Below are 26,846 nucleotides of genomic sequence, written 5' to 3'. Positions count from 1 at the left end.
CCTTTTCTACATTATGGAGCATAGGAGCATTTCATCAGAAAATACTTTTAGGAAGTCTTTTTGTGAAATGCGTCCTTTGTAAATGCCAAAAAACTAATTAGGTTGCTGGCTTTTCTTTCGTTTCTCCCCTATAAATATTTGTAAGAGATATTTTGAGTATTTGTGATAATTTTTATAAGGTTGATAATCCAGCTTCTAGTTAGGTATATGGCCTAGTGAATAGTCAAAAGGAGGACCTAAGTTTGAATCTATTCTTGGGTTCTTAGCTAACTAAATGGACAAATCACCTAATCTCTCTTATACCTTATTTCCTCATTTGTAAAATAGTGCTTTTCTCACAAAATTGTTGTGAGAATGCTATGAGATAATGTATAAGAGATAACTGTTGTGAAATATCTTAAAGTACTATATAAATGTTATTCATTGACTACATAAATAGTATTCTTTCTGATTGCTTTAAAGTTTATTTTACAATGATTTTATTTAAGTTTATTATTTGATAGTACTTTTATATATTTTATAGGACGAAGTAGAGATGACTTCATATGCTCTTGATGACCTCACTCAGTCACATAACACAGATACAGAGGATTATGATTTGCCTCCCTCAAATAGTGTTCAGGGTAAGAATATTTTTAAATTTTCTAACAGAATACCAATGTTAAACAGAAACCAAATATGTATTTATAGCTAAGACAATAGTTCTGAAGTTCTAGTCCACTGACCTATAATAGAATAGAAGTGACTTTGGGTTCTTGGAGGATCTGACAGAGTCTAAGCTTTAATAGACCTTGCCAAGCTAAAAAGGATTTCATTAGCTTCAGTGTGGTGATTTTTCAACCACAGAAGCTCTCAAGGATGACCTACCACTTTCAATGCAAAAAGAATTAAGAATCTAGTGTGTGCCAAATTCACAAATTTGAGATAAGAAACAGTTCTTTTCCTCAATGAGTATGCAATCTACTAGGGGGATAGAGCCTACGTAGACAAATGTAATAGGAAAAAATACATAAATACTTAATAAAAATAAATAATATTCAAATAAATAGTACAGTCACACTGCTATTTGAGGTATAAAGTACGAAAGAGCATCAGCTATCAAAGAAAAAACTTTTTGAAAGTAGCATTTGTGTTATGTTTTAAATGATGGATGTGAATTCAATGGTTCATGAGAGATTAGGGGACTGAAATGCACATTTGAAACATGGGAATTGTGAGCAAGGAGGCACTTGTGAGCAAACAGGCTTTTGCTGTTTCTTCTTTTGCTTTGAATCTTGGAATCTTAGATTTCCCTTAAACTGGCAACTGTTGAATTGAACACTGAAATATATGAATTGAAAGTTGCCAAAGAAAATCTGATAATCAAATCTGTTAAATATGTAACTTGATATAACTCAATTTTGTAATTCTGGGTTAGTTCTAAATTTAGTTATGTATCTCTCTGAAGAATAAAGTACCTAGGTTTTGAGGCAGGAATTTTCCTGAAAGGGCAAGTGTTTTTTGTTTTTTGTTTTTTGTTTTTCAACTTTCTTCTGGTGCCTCAGCTATATTTGGGTTAAAGTTAGAAGATTGACCAATGAATAAATGAGGAAAAAGATTATTGTATGAATGATGTATACCGATTTACATTATAAGTTTCTAAAGAATAAGAAATGCTGACATGGAACTATTTGGAGTAAAACACATTTATGTTACTTTTAAAGTAATTTAGCATATGTATAATATATGTTTATTAATCTTATTTGTGCCAATCACAGTTCATATCAGTATGTTTACTTTTCACAGATATTTTTTCTTATATTGTGAGAAAAATCTGAGGTTTCAAATATTTTTTTTTAAATTAATGTGTAAATTAGAGATTTTGTTTGTCTTGGGAAAATAATACTGATTTTATCAGTGCCAGAGAATCTGAATTCTAAGTATACTGCTACTGTCATGCAGATTTTAAAATCCTAATATTTTTATTTACTTGTGTTTTTGTCTATATAGGTTCTCCTCGCCTTCAGAGACATCAGAAAGTAGTTCTTTCATGTGGTTTATCAGTAAAACATCAAAACAAATCACAATTGGTACAAATGACAAGAGTAGTGAAGAATAGTTTACAAACCACTGTTAGGCGATCACAGGAAAAATTCTCGAAAAGAAGAAAAACTAAATCCAGGTCAAATCATCAAAAAGTAAAATGTGATAAAGAATACTATAGAGGCAGGTATGGAACTCATAAGTTTAATAAAGGCTTAAAAGCATTTCTCTTACATTGAAGCGCACTATAACAGAGAATTTGAGGTTAGGAAATCAAAAGTAAAAAATCAGTGAAAATACTGTAATGAGCCTTCTTTATTAATCCCTTTTACTCTATGGGGGCATGCTCTATCTTCCTGTCTGGAATAGTTTCCAGTGAGTGCCCACTGTCACTTCATCATATTATTTTTAAAGGACAGATAATTGTCTTTCATCAGCACATTTAACAAGTGCCTTCTTTGTGACAAGCACTGTTGTGGGCAATGAAGTACCAATGGGAAGTTTGCACTGAATTTAAGAATACAACCTACACATGCAAATGTAAATACAATAAAGTCATAGAAATTTAGAGCAGAAAGCAGGGCATGATTTTCAGGGGACAGTACTCATGTAGAAGAATGTACTAAGCAGAGTATACAAATAAAATCCCAATGGAGGGAGTTTAGGAAAGGAGCAGTGCAATCCAAGCTGAGCACAAGGGTGTGGCTTTGGGAAATGGAGTTCTCTGTTGTCCTGTGTGGAACCAAAAGGAGGGCACTTTGACTGGACTGTAGACTGCAAGAAGGGATTCTGATGTGCTATAAATAATGTTATTTTCAAATTCCTCAATAAATGCCCTTAGTCCCCTGCTATATGCAAAATACTTTTGAAACTTAGGGAAGATAAGGGAAGAATATGACATGGCCTGAGTTGTCATGGAGCTTACAATCTTGGAAAATGTACTGTTTCTCTTGATGATCTCATCTTGAATTTCCTTAACACCCTTGTGGAGGAATAATTTTCAGGTTTCTATGATCAGCCCTAGTCTCTCAAGTTTCTGCTATACATCACTGTGGGTTTTTTGGACATCTCAAATGGGATTGCCATATGCATCTTGACCTTAATTATCTTTCTTCCTTAGCCCTCCCCTCTTCTGATCCTATTATTAGTGACAACTATCTTCCTCATCTTTAACTCCTGCTTTTTACTTCTCACATTCAATCTAATGACAAATTTTCTGCCTTTGTAGCACCTCCCGTAACAGTCCATTTCTGTTCAATGTAATACAGGCAATCATTGCCTCTTGCTTATATTATTGCACTTGCCTTCCTCTTTCTTTCTCTGTATGAAGGCTTTCCACATACCAATCCATTCTTCACTCAGCTGCCAAAGTGATTTTCCTTAAGCACAAATGTCATGATTTTATTCCTCCTTAAGTAGTACTGGCTCCTATCACCTCTAAGATCAAATATAAATTCCTTTTGTTGGCCCTCAAAATCCCTTATAACCTGGACTCTTCGTGCTTTTCCCGTTTTCGTGCACTTTACCCCTCTCTCTAACTCTGAAATCCATCTATATTGGCCTACTTGCTATTTTTCCTTCTTTGAAAGAGTATTTTTCCCCTATTTTAATGAAAGACTTGTTGGAACATTGATTTTCTAAAACATTTTGAGAATTCAGACTCCATAAGTACTTTTCTCCAGATGTGGATAGCATTCTCCACTTGAAATTATCTTAGATCATTGTATTGCTGAAAAGCACTTGATAGATGATCATCACATAATAGTGATGTACATTGTGCTCATTCTGCTCACTTTATATCACTTCAAGTAAATCTATCCTAGTTTTTCTGAAATTTAACTCCTTGACAATTTTCAGTGCCCTTAGTAACTAAGTGTCTTCTTTTCGGATATTGCCTCTCAGGTATTCATACTTGCTTTCATGTATTCTATTTACATGTTATTTTACCCATTTAGAATATAAGCATCTTGAGGGCAGGAATTGATGTTTTTGACTTTTTATCTTGTTTCTGAAATTTTTCTCCCTTCCACCCCCCACCCTTCCCCTAGATAGCAAGTAATCCAATGTATGTTAAACATGTGCAATTATCTTGAGAATAAAAACTTATTTTAAAATACAATACAATATGAAAATATATTAATTAAAAAGTGAATCCTGAAAATTAAATTTTCAGTTTTTCAGATTTCCTCACAAAGTTTACTGCAAATTTTCCTCTATTTTTAGAATTGTATCCATTTTTACTATATAACACTATATAACACAATTACTTGTAATTTTTTTTCCAAATGCAATACTGAACTCTAGATTGGAAGGTAAAAAACAAAACGGAGGAAAAACACAGTCAGAAATTGAAACTAACAGTTCCTCTGTAAGTTCTGACATCCTTTATGAGGAACATCAGCCACCAGAACTACACCTTCAGCGAGAACAAGAAGAGTGGCTCCTTTTAGAGGACCAACTAATAGACAAAATTGACATCCTGTCAAATAAGCTTTCTAAAGCTAAAAATGAGTTGTACCAACGACGTGATTCCCTTAGAATGAAGACATCAATTTTAGAAAAAACACAGAAAGAATTAGAGATGACCAAGGATAAAGTGAAGGAATTTGAACTCTCAAATCATATACAAAAGGAAAAATTGAAAAAATCATCTCTCAAAGTAGAGTCCATGCAAGAAAAATTAACCCAAAAGCAGAGGGAATTTGCCTTGCTTCAAGAAATATCTGAAGATGCCCAAAACAAAGGGGCCTTCAAAAGAAGGGTATTAAAAAGTAACTGGATGAACTTTAGGGATCGCTCCCTGACTGTTGATGCTTCTACTGAAAAGCAAGATCATGGGGTAGAAGAGAGAAATAAAGAGTCAACTGATGAGATTATCCATTTAAGAGAGCAAATACGTATATATGAAAATGAACAGGCAGAAGATGAGGTAGGTCTTTAAATAATATTATCTGACAAACATTTAGCATTTTGAATTGAATTTTAAAGTTATTTTGATCAAGATAAATTAGGAATTTGAATTTTCAGCAGTTTCTGATATTAGCAACATTCAGTATCAAAATTCTGACATGAGGGCAGCTAGGTGGCGCAGTGGATAGAGCACTAGTCCTGAAGTCAGGAGGACTTGAGTTCAAATCTGCCCTCAGACACTTGTGTGACCCTGGGCAAGTCACTTAACCCTAACTGCCTCTACCAAAAGGAAAAAAAAAAAAATCTGACATGCAAGAAGGAGGAAACATTCATGATAAAAATCAACCCCATATCCATTTTTTAGACAAGATGACTCATTTTGATTAAAAATATGGTGTAGCTAGCCCATGAAATTTTAAATGTATAGTATTGGTGCATAAATGTAAATGGAGTTAAATACTTGTAAATAAATACTGATAAATATTACTATATATTATCCCAATTCTCCTAGCAGTAGCTTTCCTTACTCTTATCGAACATAAAGTGCTAGGCTACATGCAATTTCGAAAAGGACCAAATATCGTAGGACCCTACGGACTCCTACAACCATTTTGTAGTTCTAATAATTTGCCTGGTATTCCATTTAATGCTCCAATGAAATTATTAGAAATGCTGAAACAAGGTAAATCCTGAAAAAATGTGCTAAGAGTACTGTAACAATTCAAATTGAGATGCTGTAGGGCATCAGTTATTACCCTTTTCATAATCACTGAAACATATTTATCAATTGACTAGTTTTAATTCAAAATACTGTAAACTGATTTTAGAAATATTAAACAGTTGATCATATTTTAATGAAATTACAAAGATTAGCAACTACTTTTGTTTAAAATTTAGGACAATAATTCTGTTATTATTCCATTAAGAATTAATTTTGGTGTGTGGTAATAAAGCCATCTTTTTTAAATGTGCTTTTGATTCCCTACTACATTATTATTTATGTCAGTCTTTTTACTATATTTACTAATACTTCTTGCATAATAACCAGAATTGCAGTTTCTGGGATCCGTGCCTTTCCTTTATTGAAAATAGATAGCTTTTTACTATCTAATAACAGTTCTCATTATCTGTGATGCTTTTCACATAAGTAGTGAGTGGAAGTACTGTACAATTTCAGATAAAAAAATGTAGTTGAATCTATTCATTTCACAATGGAATTTAGTTTTGTGTAGTAATTCAATTAATTTTGCTAGTTTTCTTAAGACAATTTTACATTGCCTTCTCTTAGATGGTTTTCTTTCAAAAGGTTACTAGACTTTACTTGAATTTTGTTTTTAAGATGATTTTTATCTAACGAGATAGAAAATGTTCAATGTCTTTTACATTTTAGCTTCATTTATGCTAGTCACATGCAATAATTTTCTTTAATTTATAGTGAAAATGTACAGGATTTTCAATAACATGAATAGTAATGCACACACCCATATATATGGGTTTTTAATAACATGAATAGTAATGCACACACCTATATACATATATATATATATATATGTTTGTATATATGTTTGTATTTTGTGTGTATATGTTCATCTATGTATGTAGTATATATGTGTGTATATTAGTCTTCCGGCTAGGTTACAGGATAACATGAAATTCTCTTTAGCACTGACCTTGCACCATACTGTATATCAAAAAGTGGAAGAGGTACCATATTTTCTATAATTTTCCCCATTTTTCTGTCCATTGACTGCAACCAGGGGTATAATTTCTATCCTTTCTTAAAATTGAACTTCTCTGAAGACTTGGCAAACAGAGTTGAAGATATAAATAGTAGCTAGCAAGACCTCCACTCCACTATCCATCTACTCCCCTTTTTTTTTGCTTTCATGAAATTAGATCAATCGTTTCAAGTAATTGTATGAGGGCTGGCAAGAATATCAGTGCATATAATCATTCTTCAAGGGAAACTATGAGAGTAAAGAAAATGCATCTTTTTCTTATAGGCATCCTTATTCATATAAGGCCAGATGCAAAGAAATTTTTTCTGAAAAATAGAAGGTAAACCCTAATGTTTCAGGTATAAGAAGCTATATTGTTGTACCCTTTACCATTCTCCCACCTTCCAAGTGAATTGCCCATAAAAAGCTTTATCCCCTATGTGCTTTTGGAGGTGTTATAATTCTCAAGAAGGTGAATGAGGAAATCAGACTGAAAGTAATGCTTTATCATGAGCAAGGAGGAAGATGCATGCTTGGATGAAAGGTGTGTTGCATCATCAAAAGAACTTTGTGGTCTTAAGAAATAAGTTCTCATCCTTTTCTCGATGACACTTTTATGACTTAATTTTATTTAAAAAGTCTTATTTTCTTATTTTTCTAAACTACAAAACAAAATGGTTGCATTAAATGATTCCTAAGGCTTTTCCTAGTTCTATATCAATGATAATCATGAAAATGTTCATGCTATATTAAGTTCTATATAAAAATATTGATATCAGTTAACTTTGAAGGTATATTTATTTCCCATAAGCCAATACTAATATATGAAATCAGTAGCAGAAATTCTATGTACATATTTCCATCAGGATATGATAAGAAAGCTTCAACAAGAACTTGCAGATTCCCAAAAAGAAGAATCCATTCTTTCACAAAAGGCTTTGGAAATGAAGCAACTACTGAAGATATATCAAATGGAAAGTGAAGTACGTATATAAAAATTTCGTGATTTGTCATTGACTAATGAAAAGTGTTTTCACTACGTCACTTTTGTTTTTTCCAATATTATATTTTGTACCTGTCATTTAAACTGACAGAACAAGACTTGTATCCATTTATATGATTTCTATATTGGGATAATTATTTTCACTCATAATTTATATCTATCATCACAGAGGGATGAGATTTTTTTCTAAGTAAGAATAAATAAATCATGTATATCTTTTATATATGTAAATAAACACACACACACACAGACACACAGACACACAGACACACAGGCTGCTTTATGGAAATAGGAATAGAACTTTGCATCTGGATAGTTTTGGAGTTGTCCTAGGGGAATTCACTTAATCTTTCTTAGCTTCTTCAACTGTAAAATAAAGATAATAATACTTACGTTCCAGAGTCGTTGTGAAAATCAAACAAGAAAATAATTGTAAAGCTCTTAACACAGTGCCTGACACATAATAGGCACTTAATGAATGTTTGTTTCTCTGCCAGAAACAATATTTTCAGTTATTTATAAAAGTAATCATTGTCTCTTATATTTTGACAAACACTTCCTAATAAGTTCTCATCCTTTTCTCGATGACACTTTTATGACTTAATTTTATTTAAAAAGTCTAATTTTCTTATTTTTCTAAACTACAAAACAAAATGGTTGCATTAAATGATTCCTAAGGCTTTTCCTAGTTCTATATCAATGATAATCATGAAAATGTTCATGCTATATTAAGTTCTATATAAAAATATTGATATCAGTTAACTTTGAAGGTATATTTATTTCCCATAAGCCAATACTAATATATGAAATCAGTAGCAGAAATTCTATGTACATATTTCCATCAGGATATGATAAGAAAGCTTCAACAAGAAATTGCAGATTCCCAAAAAGAAGAATCCATGCTTTCACAAAAGGCTTTGGAAATGAAGCAACTACTGAAGATATATCAAATGGAAAGTGAAGTACGTATATAAAAATTCCGTGATTTGTCATTGACTAATGAAAAGTGTTTTCACTACGTCACTTTTGTTTTTACCAATATTATATTTTGTACCTGTCATTTAAACTGACAGAACAAGACTTGTATCCATTTATATGATTTCTATATTGGGATAATTATTTTCAACCATAATTTATATCTATCATCACAGAGGGATGAGATTTTTTCTAAGTAAGAATAAATAAATCATGTATATCTTTTATATATGTAAATAAACACACACACATACACACACATACACACAGACACACAGGCTGCTTAATGGAAATAGGAATAGAACTTTGCATCTGGATAGTTTTGGAGTTGTCCTAGGGGAAGTCACTTAATCTTTCTTAGCTTCTTCAACTGTAAAATAAAGATAATAATACTTACCTTAATAATACTTACCTTCCAGAGTCGTTGTGAAAATCAAACAAGAAAATAATTGTAAAGCTCTTAACACAGTGCCTGACACATAATAGGCACTTAATGAATGTTTGTTTCTCTGCCAGAAACAATATTTTCAGTTATTTATAAAAGTATTCATTGTCTCTTATATTTTGACAAACACTTCCTAATAAGTTCTCATCCTTTTCTCGATGACACTTTTGTGACTTAATTTTATTTAAAAAGTCTAATTTTCTTATTTTTCTCAACTACAAAACAAAATGGTTGCATTAAATGATTCCTAAGGCTTTTCCTAGTTCTATATCAATGATAATCATGAAAATGTTCATGCTATATTAAGTTCTATATAAAAATATTGATATCAGTTAACTTTGAAGGTATATTTATTTCCCATAAGCCAATACTAATATATGAAATCAGTAGCAGAAATTCTATGTACATATTTCCATCAGGATATGATAAGAAAGCTTCAACAAGAACTTGCAGATTCCCAAAAAGAAGAATCCATGCTTTCACAAAAGGCTTTGGAAATGAAGCAACTACTGAAGATATATCAAATGGAAAGTGAAGTACGTATATAAAAATTCCGTGATTTGTCATTGACTAATGAAAAGTGTTTTCACTACGTCACTTTTGTTTTTACCAATATTATATTTTGTACCTGTCATTTAAACTGACAGAACAAGACTTGTATCCATTTATATGATTTCTATATTGGGATAATTATTTTCACTCATAATTTATATCTATCATCACAGAGGGATGAGATTTTTTTCTAAGTAAGAATAAATAAATCATGTATATCTTTTATATATGTAAATAAACACACACACACACACACACACACACAGGCTGCTTGATGGAAATAGGAATAGAACTTTGCATCTGGATAGTTTTGGAGTTGTCCTAGGGGAAGTCACTTAATCTTTCTTAGCTTCTTCAACTGTAAAATAAAGATAATAATACTTACCTTCCAGAGTTGTTGTGAGAATCAAACAAGAAAATAATTGTAAAGCTCTTAACACAGTGCCTGACACATAATAGGCACTTAATAAATGTTTGTTTCTCTGCCAGAAACAATATTTTCAGTTATTTATAAAAGTAATCATTGTCTCTTATATTTTGACAAACACTTCCTAATGTTGAAAAACAGTTCTTTTACCTGCTTAACTTCAGTATAATGGTATTTACTAAGAAATGGTTTATTACTGGTTTCAGTCCTTTCAAAACTTATTCTTTCATATTGCTATGCTTGAGAAATATTTCTAGTTTTGAAATAAGTATTGGAATGGAATAAGTTCTGTTTCTCAAATCACTTTGTTTTCCTTATCCCTCATTCTCTTTATTTTCCTCCCATTCCTTTTGGACCACAATGATTAAAATATTAACTTTCATAAAAGCCTTTGTTTTCAAGCTGGACTCTAGGAACTAGGTGTGGACTAAACTTTATAAGGAATAGCAAGGAAGCAATAAATCTTTGTCCATATGGATTAACTCAGTTAAATGGAATTCAGGGCAAAATGGTACCAAACTTTAAGCGATAAATAAGAATCGGGTGAAAATTATTTGTTCAATTATTAGTCCATCAATTAGTGAATGTCAGTTCTGTGAATTATATTGACAGGTTCTGACTAGCTTACCAAGATCGTGAGAAATCCATGCTCTCTTGTCCTTGAAGAATGTTCAGTCGGACTTGAAGCCAATGCAAAATAGGAAAAGCTCATACAAGTTATCATGTAAACAAGCACCAAATAGCTTATTATATAAGGAAGTAATTTAAGAGAGAAAGAGTGAAGGAGAAGGGAGGGTAGGGAGACACAAAGGAAGAAAGGGGAGAGAGAGAAGGGAGTCAGAGACAAATCACTTTGCTTGGAGATTTGCTTTTCCAGAGGCTAGTCACTTTACCTTAAAACATGTGTTTATCGCTCAGAGTTTTTCATTATATAGCTTTATAAACTTGAGGGGGCAGCTAGGTGGCACAGTGGATAGAGCACCAGCCTTGAATTCAGGAGGACCCGAGTTCAAATCTGGCCTCAGACACTTAACACTTCCTAGCTGTGTGACCCTGGGCAAATCACTTAAAACCAGCCTCAAGAAAAGAAAAAAAAAAAAAAAAAAAAAAAAGACCAAAAAGCATAACCTTGATCATTGTACACAAGACATCTTTAGTGTAGCGTGTTGGTTTGGAAGACCCCAAGAAACATTCTTAAGGCTGTGATCTACACTAATGAAGTGTCCAGTGCTAGGTATGTAATTTCAGGTGTATGTGCCCATGTAAAATGAATTGAATATAGTGACATTTGGAATATATAAATGCAATCGTTTTGTCTATGCAATGGACTACTACCTGATGGACTAGTAAAATTTATATTAATAGTTAAGTATAGGCATCACTAATTCATAGATAAGGATAAGATTATGATTTCATTTTTAAAGTTGAAAAGTTTGAAACATTTTGGAACTTTTATAGTTGCAGGAATCTCAGGAACAGAAAAGAGAGACACAGCAGTATAATGAGTTAGAAGAGCATATGCAAAAGTAAGAATTAAAGCATTTTTATATTTTACTGCTATGACTAGTTGTAGAGCAAATCAAAATGATAAATATATTCATAATACAACATCATGCAATTGTTTATTTTAATTCCTTTTTTTCAATGGGAAAGGAGAATAATCTGCTTAAGTATAACTTATTTTGAGATGAATAAATAAATAAATTTTAGTCAATACTGGAAATGTCAAAAGTGCCTTGGGCTCCAATCAGAATTTACCTCCCATAAAGGGAGAAATGAGATGAGAAATGTAGCTGTAGGAAAGCAGATTTTGGAGGACATGTTTCAGAAAATACTGGTTTTCATGTTGTCAGTTTACTCAAGTGCTTTACTTTGACCATTTTGGGAAATCAAAGGATAAGCTATATAAATTACGGCTAAATATATGTATGTAGGTATTGCGCGGACACACACACACACACACACACACACACACACACACACACACACATATATCCTACCACCAAATCATGGAAATGTTATATATCTGACTTGTTACTTGCTGTGCATCCTGTGCTAGTTGTTTTATTTTCCACAAAGTTCTCTAAAAAATATACATTGAAGAGCTGTTACAGATACAAACTGCTAGAAGGAATTTCCTCATGAAGAATTCCCTATTCCAATAAAATGTTCCTATCTTACTGCACCTCCCTTCCAAAAAAAATGTCCTTTCATAAAATATCTTAACTAACTGTGCCTTATCAGGAGTTTTACCCCAGGAATAATATATTTTTCATAGCCAGTTGTAGTGTAGCGTAATTTATAGGTTTGAAAGAATTTCTGAAGGATTATCAAAATACAGGTTTCTTGCAAAGTTGATCTCCAGAAACAATCAGAAGAGAACTGAGTTTAGTGGGGAGAGTTCAAATCCTGATTCTGACATATACTGACTGTGAGCCTGAGTCACAGTCTGAACCTCTCAGTGCTGGCAAGAAACTTAAGAAGACTTGAGCTTGCAGGTTTGAATAGGTAGACAGTATCTTCCTACACCAAGGAAATCACAACTCCAAATCACAGAGATTTTTAGATCACAATGTTTTAGGAAAGTGTCTTAAAATAGATACATATTCTTGTCTAAATATGTCATTATATATGAAGATAGGACTGGATATATACAAATAAAAGTTTCTTAGAAGGAAGTGCTGTTTTTCTTGATATTTATATCCCAGATTCCAAATTCTGTTTGCCTTTGATCTCCATGCATTTGCATATTCCACAATATGGAATATACCTCTTGCAAATGCCTAGTTCTAATCAAAACTCACCCCAAAAAAACACTTAAATAAGACTTTCTGTATTCCTTTTTTAATTCCTTTTTGCAGTTACTTTGTATTTACTCCAAATATACTGCATTCACATGTTTACCTGTGCATGTTGTTTTCATTCTAATTAAACCAAATTGGAGCCTCTTTTACTTCTCTTTAAATCTATCTTCCAGGCTTTGCAAGTGAGATCTTGAACCTTATAGGAAATTATTAAATTAAATTAATTTTAAAAAAGTTCTTCAAAATTTTGTGACAATTATATTTACTTTTGTAGATTTAAAATGGAATGTGCCACATTTGAAAATTCAGGAGAGCAAGATGAAAACATTTGGGAAACTATCAATTTCTATTTTGTAAGTCATCTCTGGGATTTAGTTTTCCTCATTTAAAAAACCTTTTTTTTTTTAAGTGGTAGAATATGGTAAGAATTTTAATTGTAAAAAATCCAGTTGTTAATGTAATATGATATTCAAATACAATTCACATTGATTTGGGATGCTGGTGGTGTTAATCATTGTTATGGGAGAGATGAATTTTTTTTCTCTGTATAATTATTAATATTGGCATCACATCAGATTATCATTTGATGCCATAACTTGGCTTTCTGATTGGATACACTGAGGTTGGGTTTGCAAAGATGGAAAGAAACAATTTTCTAAGAGAAATAGGTGGTTTCTAAAAAACTTTTTGAAGTGCTGAAACATTTAGGGGCAATATCTGCAGGGCCTCTTAGAACACAGAGCTCTGCTACAATCCTAAAAATAAAAATACTACACCAAAAGATGACTACTAGGCAGAAACAATTTGAAAAGAGTATTGCTTTAAGAGATTTTAAAATGACAAAGCATAAATAAAGCAATAGTTTGATTGCAAGGTGATCACTATTGCCTTTAAGAAAGTTCATAATGTAAATTGATGTAAAAGTTAAAGATTCACTCTATAAAACAGGACTTAAATTGATTTAAGAGAAGGAAGTTATAGATTTTCAATACCTTCTACCAGTAAATGAATTAAAACACTTACAATACAATATTCTCCATACATTATTTTTCTATTTTAGGGAAGGAAAGATTTTCCTCCTCCTGGAAAAATGACTAATAAATGAATTCATCTAAAGCTACTGGGTTATTTTTTTAAGATTCTAGTATTTGATGATATTGAGACATTTCCTCAGTTCTGATATCTACCTAAAGTAAGGGGAAAGCCCTAAAGAGCTTTTATGAGATAACATTTGCAAATTGGTGCTATGGTGTACTGGTACTATACATATACTATATATGTGAATTGCAAAACTCTTCCTTATCAAGAAATGCTAAAATTCTCATCTTGGGAACTTAGGCTCCCTTTTAAAATATCTATGATAGAAACTTGCAGAATGTTTGGTTAAGCCCTCAATATCTCAATAAGCATCCTTTATCTCTTTTGTAATACTTCCTCTCCTCCCCTGAGAAACCCCAAGTTTATATTTACCCTATAAAAGGTGTGCTTATGATGTTCTTTCTGGAACTAAGTCAGCTATGAGTTAACTCTCTCTCTTCCCATAACATCTTCCTACTATACCTAACTCTTTAGACTGCTAAGCTTTTCTATGCATTTAGCCTGCCATTCAAAAGGGTACTCACAGCTTATAGCGTATTCCTTTAATGGCTTCTTCCAAATACCTTTCTTTGCTAACTCTATTGCTCTCCCAAATCTATTTCTATTTCTATTTACCCCTCCTGGGGCCAATTTCATCTTTTTGTTTTGTCGTAAATTCTTCTCATAAATAAAGATACCTTTTGGCAAAGAGAATGTCCTTGTGAATTTTTCACATGTACCTTGGATTTGGTATTTCATATTACTCTCTCAACCCATCCTTATTTGTTTAAATAATGACAAGTGACTACTTAGAAATATTTTATTTTACTGTCAATTAACTTGTTGTCCTGCAGTTCTCATCAATATTTCTCAAAAATAATTGATTTCTTAACATTCTAAGTTTCCCAAAAGCAAGAGATACAATGTTAGCCAGGAAAGGGTTTTGGAACAAGTAACAATGGAAAAGTTTCCACAATAGAACTTACAATTACAATTACAATTAACCTGGAGAAAGGTGGAAAGAAATAATGTTTATTATGCAGACTTTATATAAAAGCTAGTAATGTAATTCCATGGCTTCATCCTATCTTTGAAGTGTCTAAATGTATTTAAATAATTAATTTAGGAAAAACATTTTGGAGCTGTAACCTTTCTTTTGTGTAATTAGCTAAATTGATATTTTATAGAAACATATTCAAGACCTTAAAAGACAATTGGACGCAGCATTCTCAAAATTTATGCAGTTGGAATTAATGAATAAAATAATTCAAGAAGAATCATTTTCTAGCAAAAGTCTGCAAAAGAATCATGACAAGCTGGAAAGGAAGAAAAGGAATTTGAAGAAGTTAATGTTAAGTATCATTTAGAAATACCTGAATTAAAACACAAGGAGAACTGGACATTAAGGAACAACTAAATAACATCTTACTATTCTTACAGGTTACTTTATCAATTTAATGCTTTTAAAATATTTCCATGTAAGTGAAGGTTTTTGTGGGGTTTTTTTCTCTATTCTAAATCCAGAATCTTTTTCTCTGCCTTCTTTAGCTTGTCTGCTCTCTCTCCATTAGCTTGGTATCATGATTTTTAAAAAAGAAAATAGGCTTTTAATGTGAATTCTGAAACCAACTTATGCTCTTCCCTTGTCAGCAAATGTTAAAATGCTCATGCTGGAACTTAGTTTCCCAGACTGCCTTATTCCTTTATATTTGCCCTCCTCCCATACATGGTGTGAGCCCCTTTAAGGGGAGGGTTGCTCCTCTAAAAGATGTGCTTCTGAAAAAGATTTTTTTTCTCAATTCTTTTCAGGACTATGAGTTACTCTCCACTTCATAGCATCTTCCTTCTAATGGCTCCTTACTTATTATTTATGAGTTCCAATAGGGAACACATCTGTCCCTTTGTTAATTCACATAATAAATAGCATAACTTAGTAAAATGTGATGGATATCTTGTTTCAATTCTTCCATGTCAAGAACTGAATGCTTATTTTGAAAGGATTTTTATTTACCAATTCTGGTGTCTATTTTGCCTTATCTTTGAAATGATAAGTGAAATAACCATATATCATTTGCTAAAAAAAAAAAAAAGAAAGAAAGAAAAAAAAAGAAAAAAAATTTGAAATTTACAATTTAAAAAATTGAAAGGTGAATTGCTTGTGGGGTTTTTTTTCACCAAAAGTTTTAATTGTAAGAAAATATTCTTGTGGATTCTGGAGTAATTTCCTTTCAAAATTATTTCTTATTCAAAAATTTTTATGATCTAAAATATTAGCACTAGAATGAACTAGTGAGCTAACATGCAGTAGAAATAGTTGTCTTCTTTTTAAGTTCAAATTTAATTTGCCTGTCCTTGAGTTCTTTTAAAGTTAGAACTTATTTTTGTGAATTCAGAATAGTTCTTTAAATCAGAGACCGAAATTTAAATGAAAACTAACAGAATATGGTAACAAACATCTTATAATTTTCAGGTGAGAATCGGGCATTTTATGTTAACTCTTTGTTTTCCATTTGATTTAGAGCCTGGAGCTAAACGAAAAAAAAAAAAAGATAACTGATATGACCAAATGGAGCATTGACTTCAAGAAATGGAAGCTGAATTCTTCAAAATAAAAATGTCAAATGAAATGTCTAAGGCAGAACTAGAGAAATACATGGGGCAGAACCAAGATGGCAGAGATTGCACAGGTCTTTATCTGAGCTCACATCAACACCAGATCAAAACTCTGATCTGTATCAAATTTCCAGCAATAGATATTTTGGAAGAACTTCAGAAAAGGTTTACTTCAACCGGGCATGGTGGGAAGGGATGACTGCACAGGTCCAGTGTAAGGACCCAGGACAGTGTGCCATCCACATGCTAAGGATCTACCAGGAAGCTCTTAGCCAAATATAGCAGCATTGGCTGCTCTGTCTCGAGTACAAGCCAGTGGATTAGCCACTCTCTCAGCTGAGAGTCATACAAAACAAAGGTAAATAGCGTGCTTCTAAACTCCAGAAGATCATGGGACCTAACCATGGCCACCCAACACTGGAAGGAAGTCATTGACCCAGCCTAAAGCTACTATCACTTGTACAGGAAGCTGGGTGAAATCTCCCTGTTACCCTAAGAACAGACTTCAACCTTTAAAAAATCAGGAAAAAAGCAAAAAGAAATCTGATTATAGATAGCTTTTATGGGGAAAGAAAAAAACAGACCTCTAATCCTGAGGATCCTAAAAGCAAATCATCTCCAGATGAATCCTCAAAGGGTGATAGATTTGAGCCCCATCTCATAAGGCTCTCTTGGAAGAATTCAAAAAAGATCTTAAAAGAGAGTTAGGAGGAAAATGGAGAAAGGAAAAGAGGACTTTGCGAGAGAGTTTGGAAAAGGAAACACAGAAATTATCTGAAGAAAACTCCTTTAAAATAGATTTAGTGAAAAATCATATAATGCCTCTTTATACATTTGATGAAATGGAAGAAAGTACATAACTCCTTAGAGAAACCAATTCAATGAAAAACAATTTGTGAAATGGGGGAAAAATGTAGTGAACAAAAACATTTAAAAGTTCAGTTACCCAAATGCAAAATGAAATAAAGATAACTGGAAATAAAAGGAAAATTAGAATTTAACAAATGGAAGTGAATGACACAGTGAGACTTCAGGAAATAGTCAAACAAAACCAAAAAACAAAAATGAAAAAAATAAGAAGAAAATGCAAAATGATTCATTGGAAAATCTTACATGGAAAATAGATTTAGCAGAGACAGAGACAATCTAAGGATTCTTTGGACTTCCTGAAAACCATGATGAAATAAAGAGTCTAGACATCATCTTTCAGGAAATGCCTGAAACTGCCTTCATGTCCTAGAACCAGAGGGTAAAATAGCCATTGCAAGAATTGACCTAAAACTTCCTGAAAGAGGCCCTGCAATGTAAACTCCAAGGAAAGTCATAACAATCTTCAGAATTATCAAATCAAGAAGGAAATATTGCAGGCAGCCAAAAAGAAATAATTCAAATATTGAGGAAATGCAATCAGAATTACCCAGGACTTAGCAGCTTCTACTTCTAAAGATCAAAGTACATGGAATCTGATATTCCAGAAAGCACAGGAACTTGGATTGCAGCCAAGAATTAACTTTCCAGAAAAACTGAGCATTATCATTAAGGGAAAAAGATGGATATTCAATGAAACAGGTGAATTTCATTTATTTGAGATGAAAAGACCAGAACTGAACAGAGAATTTGATCTTCAAATGCATAATTCAAAAGTACAACTTTCTTGTAAAAGTTCTATCTTCCCTATGTAGGAAGATATGTTTTACTTCTTGAGATCTGTATTGTCATACAGGTATAATTTGATTTTATTGTGTTAAAAAGGTAGAAAGGTAACCCACAGTAAGAGGTTCATACAGCTGCTCAAAAGGAAATCATAAAGAACTTTCTACTGGCACTGGGAGCAGGAGGACTATGTTGTCATCCTCCTAGTTGAAACCATGTTGCAGCTCTGGATCAAAGTCCCAGGCTGAGGAAGAGCATTATTATTACAGCATATGGTCACAGAAGAGCAGGAACTCTGATCACAATTATAGGATGGAAAAGATCATTCACAGATCAGAACACAGGCTAAGATAGCAGTGACCACACCTCTCTTAGATCATACAATACTGGAAGAACTAAAAGCTTCCAGATCTAGCTCTGAAAAAAGCAGAATAAAAAACCTGAATCTTGGGATAGTGCTGTCGCCATTGTAGAGCAACAACAAATAATCTAAATATAGAAAGTTCCTATGATCAAAACACAAGCATAGAAAAAGGCAACAAAGTCAAAAGTGCCACATCCAAAACCACAGAAAAATGTAAATTGGTCTCAGGACAATAACGAATTCCTAGAGGAGCTCAAAAAGGATTTTAAAATTCAAATAAGAACGGTTTAAAATACTCGGAAAAGAAATGAGTGACACAAGAAAATTAAGAAAGATCAACACCTTAGTGAAGAAGACACCAAAAAATATTAAAGAAAATCACCTTAAAAAGAGAATAGGCCAAATGGTAAAAGATGCACAAAAATCCACTGAACTACTTAAAAAGTAAAATTGACCAAATGGGGAAAAAAATCCAAAAATTTCAAAAATTCACTGAAGAAAATGACTTTAAAAATAGATTTGAGCAAGTTAAAGCTGATGGATCCATGAGACATCAAGAAAATAAAAAGAATGAAAAAAATGAAGAAAATGTGAAATATCACTGGAAAAACAATAGGTTTGGATAATAGATTCAAGAGAGTGCAACACCTGAAATCCCTGACCAAAAAGAGCTTAAACATCATCTTTCCAAGGAAACTGACCTGATATCCTAGAACCAGAGGGTAAAACAGAAATTGAAAGATTCCACCCACAATCAACTCCTGAAACAGATCCCAAATTGAAAATTCCCAGAAATATTTAAGCTGAATTTCAGATCTTCCCAGGTCAAGAAAAAAAATTATTGCAAGGAGCCAGAAATAAACAATTCTAATATTGTAGAGTCACACTCAAAACAGGGCTTGGAATGATACTCCAGATAGCAAAGATAATCAAGACTCAACTACCCAGTAAAACTGAGTGAGGGAAAAAGGATAGGGGAAATAATAATAGTAATGAAATAGAGAAGTTTCAAGTATCCCTGATAAGACCAAAAATAAACAGAAAACTTATGCAAAACCCAAGAGATGCATAAAAAGCTAACAAAGAGAAATCATAAAGGATTCAATAACATTAATAACTGCATTCCTACATGGGAAGATGACACTTGCAACACCTAAGAACTCCCAAGAAATCATTAGGGCAGTTTTAGGAATCTACATAGTCAAAGGGCACAGATGTGAATTAACTATAACAGGATGATATCCTAAGAAAATTAAAATAATTTCACAGGAGAAATAGTAAGGAGTAAAAGGAAAAAAACAGGACAAACGGAGAAAGTAGGATGGAAGTAACAATAGTAATCATAACTTTGAATGTAAATAGGATAAATTTACCCATAAAACAAGGAGATAGAACGAATTACATAATTTAGACATAAAAGGTGATACCATGAGCATAAATAAGGACATGTAGAGCAGTTTACTTTTTTTCTCTATGAATAAGGGAAGAATTTGTCACCAGACAGAAATGAAATGCAAAATGGATTGATTTTGATTAATTAAAAGGTTTGCCCAAACAAAAGCAAGTCAAGATTTTAAGGAAAGCAGAAAAGTGAGGTGGTAGTTTTATAACGATTTATAACAATATCATAAAGGCTTCATTTTTGAAATATATCAAGAACTAGGTCAAATTTATAAGAATACAAATCATTCCCCAATTGGTAAATGATCAAAGAATATGAACAGGCAGCTTTCAGGTGAAGAAATCAAAGCTATCTAATTATTAGAAAGAAAATGATAAATATTGGTCATGATAGAAAATTGGAACACTAATGGTTGTACCAAGTTGTAAAGTGATCCAAACATTTTGGAGAGCAATTTGAAACCATGCCCAAAGGACTATAAAATTTTGCATACGCTTTGAACCAGCAATACCACTAGGTTCGCATCCAAAAGAGATAGAAAAGGAAAAGGACCTAAATATTCAAAAATATTTTTATAGTGACAAAGAAATGGAAACTAAGGGAAAGATCGTTAATTGAGGAACAGCTGAACAAGTTGTGATATGACTGTAACAGAATAATATTATGCCATAAGAACTCAATAGCAGACTGATTTCAGAAAAAAACTTAGGAAGACTTAAGATCAAGAGAACATTGTACATAATATTGCACAATGATGAACACACAATAACTTAGCTACTCTCAGCGAACAATGATCTAAGATAATTCCAAAGAACTTAAATGAAAAATGCTATCTACCTCTAGAGGGGAAAAAAAGTCTGAATGCAGATCAAAGCATAATTTTTTAAAATTTATTTTTCTTAGGGTTTTTAAGGAGCTTGCGTTTTCTTTCACAATATGACTAAAAATATTTTACATCACTGCACGTGTATAATCAAATACTTTCTCAATAAGGGGGAAGAAGAGAAAGACTTAAAATCATTTTAAAGAGGTAAAAAATTGTTTCTATACATAACTGGAAAAAAATTTAAATGTGCTCAAAAAAAGTAAAAATTAAAATCTAATATGGTTCAAAAGAAAAATAAATGAGATTCCACCTCAAATGTAGTAAATTGCACACATTTTCATACTTTTTATTACAGTGTATTAGTTACACTGACTTTTTCTTCTTTAAAAAAAATCCATCATATGGGAATGGCTGTATGGGACAGGGATAGGGAGAGACACTAAAGGCACTAAATATAATAAAATAAATTTAAAAATTTTTAAAAGATCCCATGGCCAAAACTGTAAAACCAATCAGATAATGCTCTGGTATTCCTTCCACACAAATTGTTCATTTCTCATATCTATGCATTATGTGCTATTTCTGCTAAAAGGATTCTGCCTCTTGCTAATAAACTTTCCTGTCAAAAGTCATAACTGACTTCAAGGAATTTTGTTCTGGTTTGTTCATTTCTCTACCCTGTACTTCATTACATGAACATGGTGATTTTGTGGCATGCTGAAGAAATGCCCCAATTGCTTTTTACTTTTCTTTTTTTACATTTTTAGTCAAAACTCTATAGCCTCCATTCAAAGAAAATAGCAAAGGTAGAGGTATTCCTAAGGAGAAAGGTGTTTATTAAAAGTGCTATTTAGTTTTGGAACCAAGATTTGAATTGTGGAAATTTTCTGCCTTCCTAATTGTTTTTAATTGTTTTTATATATTTTCAATCCTTGAGAACATCTTGAAACTATGTTAAAAACTAAAATAGAATTCAAAACTTAGATCAACTCTAAGACATAACTAAGTTGACATATATTGATATACACAATATATGAGGAATTAATACACAGGACCAAGAGGTGTTCCCAAATGAATGGAGTCAATGAATGTAAACACTCAAATAGAAATAATATACCAAATCACTAATAAAAGAGATGAAAATCAAAATAATTCCAAAGTTTCACTTTACACTTAATTGGACAAGATAGTGCTGGAGAGATTTTGGAGAGATTTTGTAAAAATAGGCACCCTATCACACTGTTGGTGGACCTGGGAATTGGCCCAATCATTGACAAAAGCAATGTGGAATTATGCTAAGAAAAAATGGCTAAAAAATAACTCACACCTATTAAAATGACAGAAAGAAAAATGAGATATGCAGGAAGAGATGTGGAAAAATTGGGACACAAAGACAGTTGGTTCATTTGTGTTGGGACCAATTCAACCATTCTGGAGAACCATTTGCCTAAGGGCTATTTCAAACTCTGCATACCTTTTGACCTAGCAGTACCACTAGTTCTGTGTCCCAAAGTTAGATATCTATCTGTTAGATAGGCATGTTTCTTGTGGTGGAAAAAATAGGAAATTGAGGAAATACCCATCAATTCAGTAATGAATTTGTGGCCTAGAATGCCCTAAAGAATGCCCTAGGAAAGATTTACATAAACTGATGCAAAAATCACGTAAGCAGAACCAGTAACAAGGTATGATGATGAATTGAAAATGACTTGGCTATTCTCCGCAATATGATCATCTAAGACACTTTCAAAGGATTTAATGAAAAATTAACCAGAAACACCAGAGAAAGAACTGGTGGAATCTGGATGCAGATTTAAGCACTTAATTTTTAAATTTTTCATGATCTGTATTTTCTTTTGCAACATGGCTAATAAGGAAATGTTTTCCATGACTGCATATATAATCTATATAAAATTGTCTTCTCAATGTGAGAAGAGGGGAAGGAGAGAGGGAAAGGATTTAGGACTCAATTTAAAAAATACAAATGTTAAGGACTGTTTTTACATGTAATTAAAATATGTATTCACATATATACATATAAGAAATTTTAAGTGGCTAAAATGTCAGTTTTTGACCCAGAGAATCCATTGCTAGGCCCATATCCCAAAGAGGTCAAAGATAGAACGGTCCCATATAAATCACAGTGTTTATAGCAGCATTATTTGTAATAGAAAAAAACCGGAAATAAAACAGATGCCCCTTGGTTGGTGAATGGCTTGTGCCCTAAGAATGACTAGGAACAATGAACAACTATGGATTTAATTATATTTTTTTCCTGGTTCAGCCCTGGCTTCACATCTGATTTAGTCTTTCATTTCCAACTGTGTTTTTGACATTTCGACCTGGATATCAATGGATACCTGACACCTTACATGGCCATAACTAAATTCAGTATCTCTGCTCCCAAAATCTCCCACATTCCAAACTTCCCTATTCCTGTTGAGCTCAACACAATTCTCTTGAGTTACCCAGACTCACAATTAAAATATTAACCTTGACTTCTCTTATTATTAACTATTAACTTCTTGACTTCCCTCTGACACAGTTACCATGCTAGTAAAACACCTTATCACAATATAGCTGGACTATTACAATCACCTTTTCATTTGTGTTCCCTGCCTCATCTACTCCCTACTCCCTACAATTATATCAATTGTTGAATTAATCTTCTCAAGTTTGACTGTCACCCATAACCTAAATCAATAAACTCCACAGTGGCATCCTATCACCTCCAGGATTAAAAAAACAAAAAAACAACCTACCTCTCTGACATCCAGAACCTTTTATAACATCCCCTCAACTTCTCCAATTCGCTTCTACATTCTAAGAACTCTGATCTGTTGACAATGATGTTCTTGCTGTTCCTTGGAAAAAAAAAAACAAAAAAAAAAACCTCTGCTCACAACTCCAGGGATTTGTACTTCCTGTCCATGGCTGGACTGGTCTATTTCATCTCTGATTCTAGACTTCCATCAAGTTCAATTAAAATATCACCCCCTTATAAAAAGGCTTTTTTGATCCCTCTTATTGTCAGTCCCTTCTCTCTGTTGATGATCTCCAATTTATTCTGTAGATATCTTGTTTGTATGCAGTTATTTATATGCTCTCTTCTCTATTACCCAAATTCAGGGACTGTTGTCTGCCTTTCTTCATATTCCCAGTATTTATCACAGTACCTGATAATAGATGTCCAATAAAAAATTATGGGCTGATAATTAAAAGTATATACAAATTATATTAACAAGTACAAGGTTGTTGTTTGGTTTTTTTGTTTGTTTGTTTTTTTGTTTTTTGGGAAAGAGAGTACTGATGGTGGGATAAAAAAAAAGTGCTTCACTTAGAAAATGGAACTTAAGAAGTCTTAGAAAAAATAAGGAATTCTAAGAGGCAGAAGTGAAATCATAGGATTTGCCTGTGGCCACATGGTTACAAAGACTTGGGTTCAGTTTCCAACCTTAATATATACTTGTTCATTGAGCACATCAGGTTCATTTAAGATGTGAATTTAAGGGGCCCAACTCTTAAGGCTTGAAGTTGTGCGCTGCCATTATAGATTTGCTTTGGTAGAGTGAGTCTCTCAAGTTCTGTATACCAAAGAAAGGCATAATCCCCCCAAAAAAAAAAAAAACCAAAAAACCTTAAACAAATGGTTAAACTTCTTTGCTACTGGTGATATGAAGTTAGGAATACAAGGATCTTGGAAGTGGAACAGTGATCTCTAAAATTTCTTCTTTCAAGGATCAAATTGTAAAAATAAGAATTTTTTTAACTGTCCACCTGCTGCTATTCTTCAATCTTTTATTCAAACAATCAACTCTATAGCAATTAACTTAAGAAATTTGTGGATGGGAAGCATGGGATTTTTACAAAATATGGGAAGTTAAGGATATGAGCTACTTCATTTTTAGTCTATTACTAAAGTATGATTGTTCAATTTACTAAATAAAGGAGACAAGTAGAATTAACTTCAAGGAGAGATGGCACAAAAATGAGGGAAAATAATATAAATTAAAAGACAATATAAAATGTGTATAGCAAATGTATATGCTAACACTGAATGTTTTAGGTTACATTGACATCTGGTGGCAAGATTTTCAAATCTATACTAAAATATTTAGAAACCATTTTATTCATGAAATCATATATAGAAGTTTTGAAAATATGAAAGACCAGAATCATACAATGTAACAAAAGATTTTTCACTATTCAACTCATATTGCCAGGTAAGCAATTTAGAAAATTTGGACAAAAGAATCAGACTTGAAAAAGATTTCTCTGGTGATATGGCAACCACATTTTTATCTGTTGAGCTTTCTTTAAAATTCCTTCAATTCAACTGAAGCTTTCATTCAAGCCACTTTATATAAATGCCACAGTATGTGAAAGTAAATCCAAAAAGTGCTATATACAAAGAAAGTAATATGACCGATTGTGGTTTTTGTAATTTCCTTAATAGTTCAGGGTAATTTCCTTATAAGTTCAGGGTAACTTTGTTTCCTCCTAAATGATAGCTTCCACTAATATGGCATCTTCCTCCTTCCTCAATGATTTCTCTTTCACTGTCCTTTGTCTTACCCCGACCTCCTCACCTGGGAAATTCCAGTTCATTAGCTCTTCTACCTCAATACACTAACCTCAAAGAACTCATACACTCTTACTTGGACTAGGATTTCATTCAATCACTAAATCTCCATTTAGTCCTGATACATCTAGCTATCTAGAATGTCTTTACACCTGAAGCTTTTCCTGTGAAAAACGGAATCAATTTAATTTTATACCCATACCACATCCCACCAATCTTCCCCCTTCAAAGTATGACTATGATCTCTCAGTTCATAAACTTGCAAGTTTGCAATTAACTTTGACTCTCCCTCCCTTTTCTTATTCCATCCCTCATACCGGCATGTTATTAATTCTGCAGATTCTCTAATGTTTCATATAACCAATCCTCTATATTTTTGCAAAGAGTATCCATATTTTAGGCTTCCATACTTGAATTACTATAATTTATACTCTCTTTATTGAGAATACCATACATCACTACCAAAACAATGTGGTTTTTTTTTTTTTTTACAGTCTTCAGCCTGACAATATTATCGTGATCAATAAAGGAGAAAGGAAAGAGAATAAGCATTTACTAAATCCCTATATGTGCCAGGAATTCTGCAAAACACTTTATAAATATCTCATTTGATAATTATCATGACCCTGGGAATTGGATACTATCATCTTCATTTTATAGTTGAGTAGACTGTACAGTCTATAGTTTTCTCACTTGTAGACAGCAAACAGAAGTGATTAGAAAATGGCTGAGCATGTATATGAACTCAGGTAACCTAGCTGCCAAGAACTTAAAGTAGTTACCTCTTGCAACTCTCTCAAATACAACTTATCCAAGCCTTCAAGGCCCAACAAGGCCTTGTTAAGTTAACAACCTTAACCAAGTATTTCTTTACACCACCGCATAGCCCATCCTCCCCAGACAGTCTTGCTCTGCTGATGCTCACACATATCCTGCTCATCTACATCTGTTCATAATATTCTCTCTACTTGGCACACTCTCTCAATTATCTTCCATTCCCTGAGGATCAAGATCAACATTCACTTTCTCCAAAAAAGCTTTTCCAACTAGCACCATCAATTAATCAACCAACAAGCATGTATTAAACATTTACCACGCACATGATGCTGTACCAGGCTGGGGGATCCAAAGACAAAAACACAAAAGACACTGCTTCCTGTAGGTAATTACAAAAAAAAAATAGACAAAAAAGATGTGTTTCCTAAGGGAGACAATGTAAATAGATATAAAATAGAGAGTAAACATAATGTTACTTTAGTTGTACAAATAGTAATTGCAGGTATTAGAAAGACTTCACATAGAAACTGTGCTGAAAGAAGCAAAGAATTCTGAAAGGCAGAAATGACAAGGGAATGAAGCACAAAGAGGGAGACAGACTAGCCAAAGGTGGAGGGGGGAGATGGAGTAGATTGAGTAGCCCAATGCCCAGCAGAGCTAAATATACATAAGGAAACAAATAGATGTTCATTGGCT

The 26,846-nt window shown here is 32.7% G+C and overlaps 1 protein-coding gene across 5 annotated transcripts in view; it reads left to right on the top strand.

Annotated features, from left to right (window-relative positions):
• The window catches only part of LOC141544669 (uncharacterized), an 82,730-nt gene extending 61,307 nt beyond the window's left edge, over positions 1-21,423 (top strand). Inside the window, exons 24-33 of one of the 5 annotated variants that reach the window (XM_074271075.1) lie at positions 524-623; positions 1,990-2,209; positions 4,327-4,951; positions 7,517-7,633; positions 8,499-8,615; positions 9,493-9,609; positions 11,511-11,578; positions 13,131-13,209; positions 15,121-15,284; positions 16,453-21,423. In XM_074271075.1, the coding sequence (XP_074127176.1) occupies positions 524-623; positions 1,990-2,209; positions 4,327-4,951; positions 7,517-7,633; positions 8,499-8,615; positions 9,493-9,609; positions 11,511-11,578; positions 13,131-13,209; positions 15,121-15,284; positions 16,453-16,465 (1,620 nt within the window). In that variant the 3' untranslated portion in view covers positions 16,466-21,423. Of the gene's footprint in view, positions 1-523; positions 624-1,989; positions 2,210-4,326; positions 4,952-7,516; positions 7,634-8,498; positions 8,616-9,492; positions 9,610-11,510; positions 11,579-13,130; positions 13,210-15,120; positions 15,836-16,452 lie in introns of those variants that run through there. The other 4 variants (XM_074271074.1, XM_074271077.1, XM_074271076.1 and 1 more) reach the window with 4 other exon arrangements.
• The last annotated feature ends 5,423 nt before the right edge of the window (positions 21,424-26,846 follow it).

The sequence above is a fragment of the Sminthopsis crassicaudata genome, chromosome 5 (assembly GCF_048593235.1).
Source record: "Sminthopsis crassicaudata isolate SCR6 chromosome 5, ASM4859323v1, whole genome shotgun sequence".
Taxonomy (NCBI): Eukaryota; Metazoa; Chordata; class Mammalia; order Dasyuromorphia; family Dasyuridae; genus Sminthopsis; species Sminthopsis crassicaudata.
This window is presented reverse-complemented; position numbering and strand designations above follow the sequence as displayed.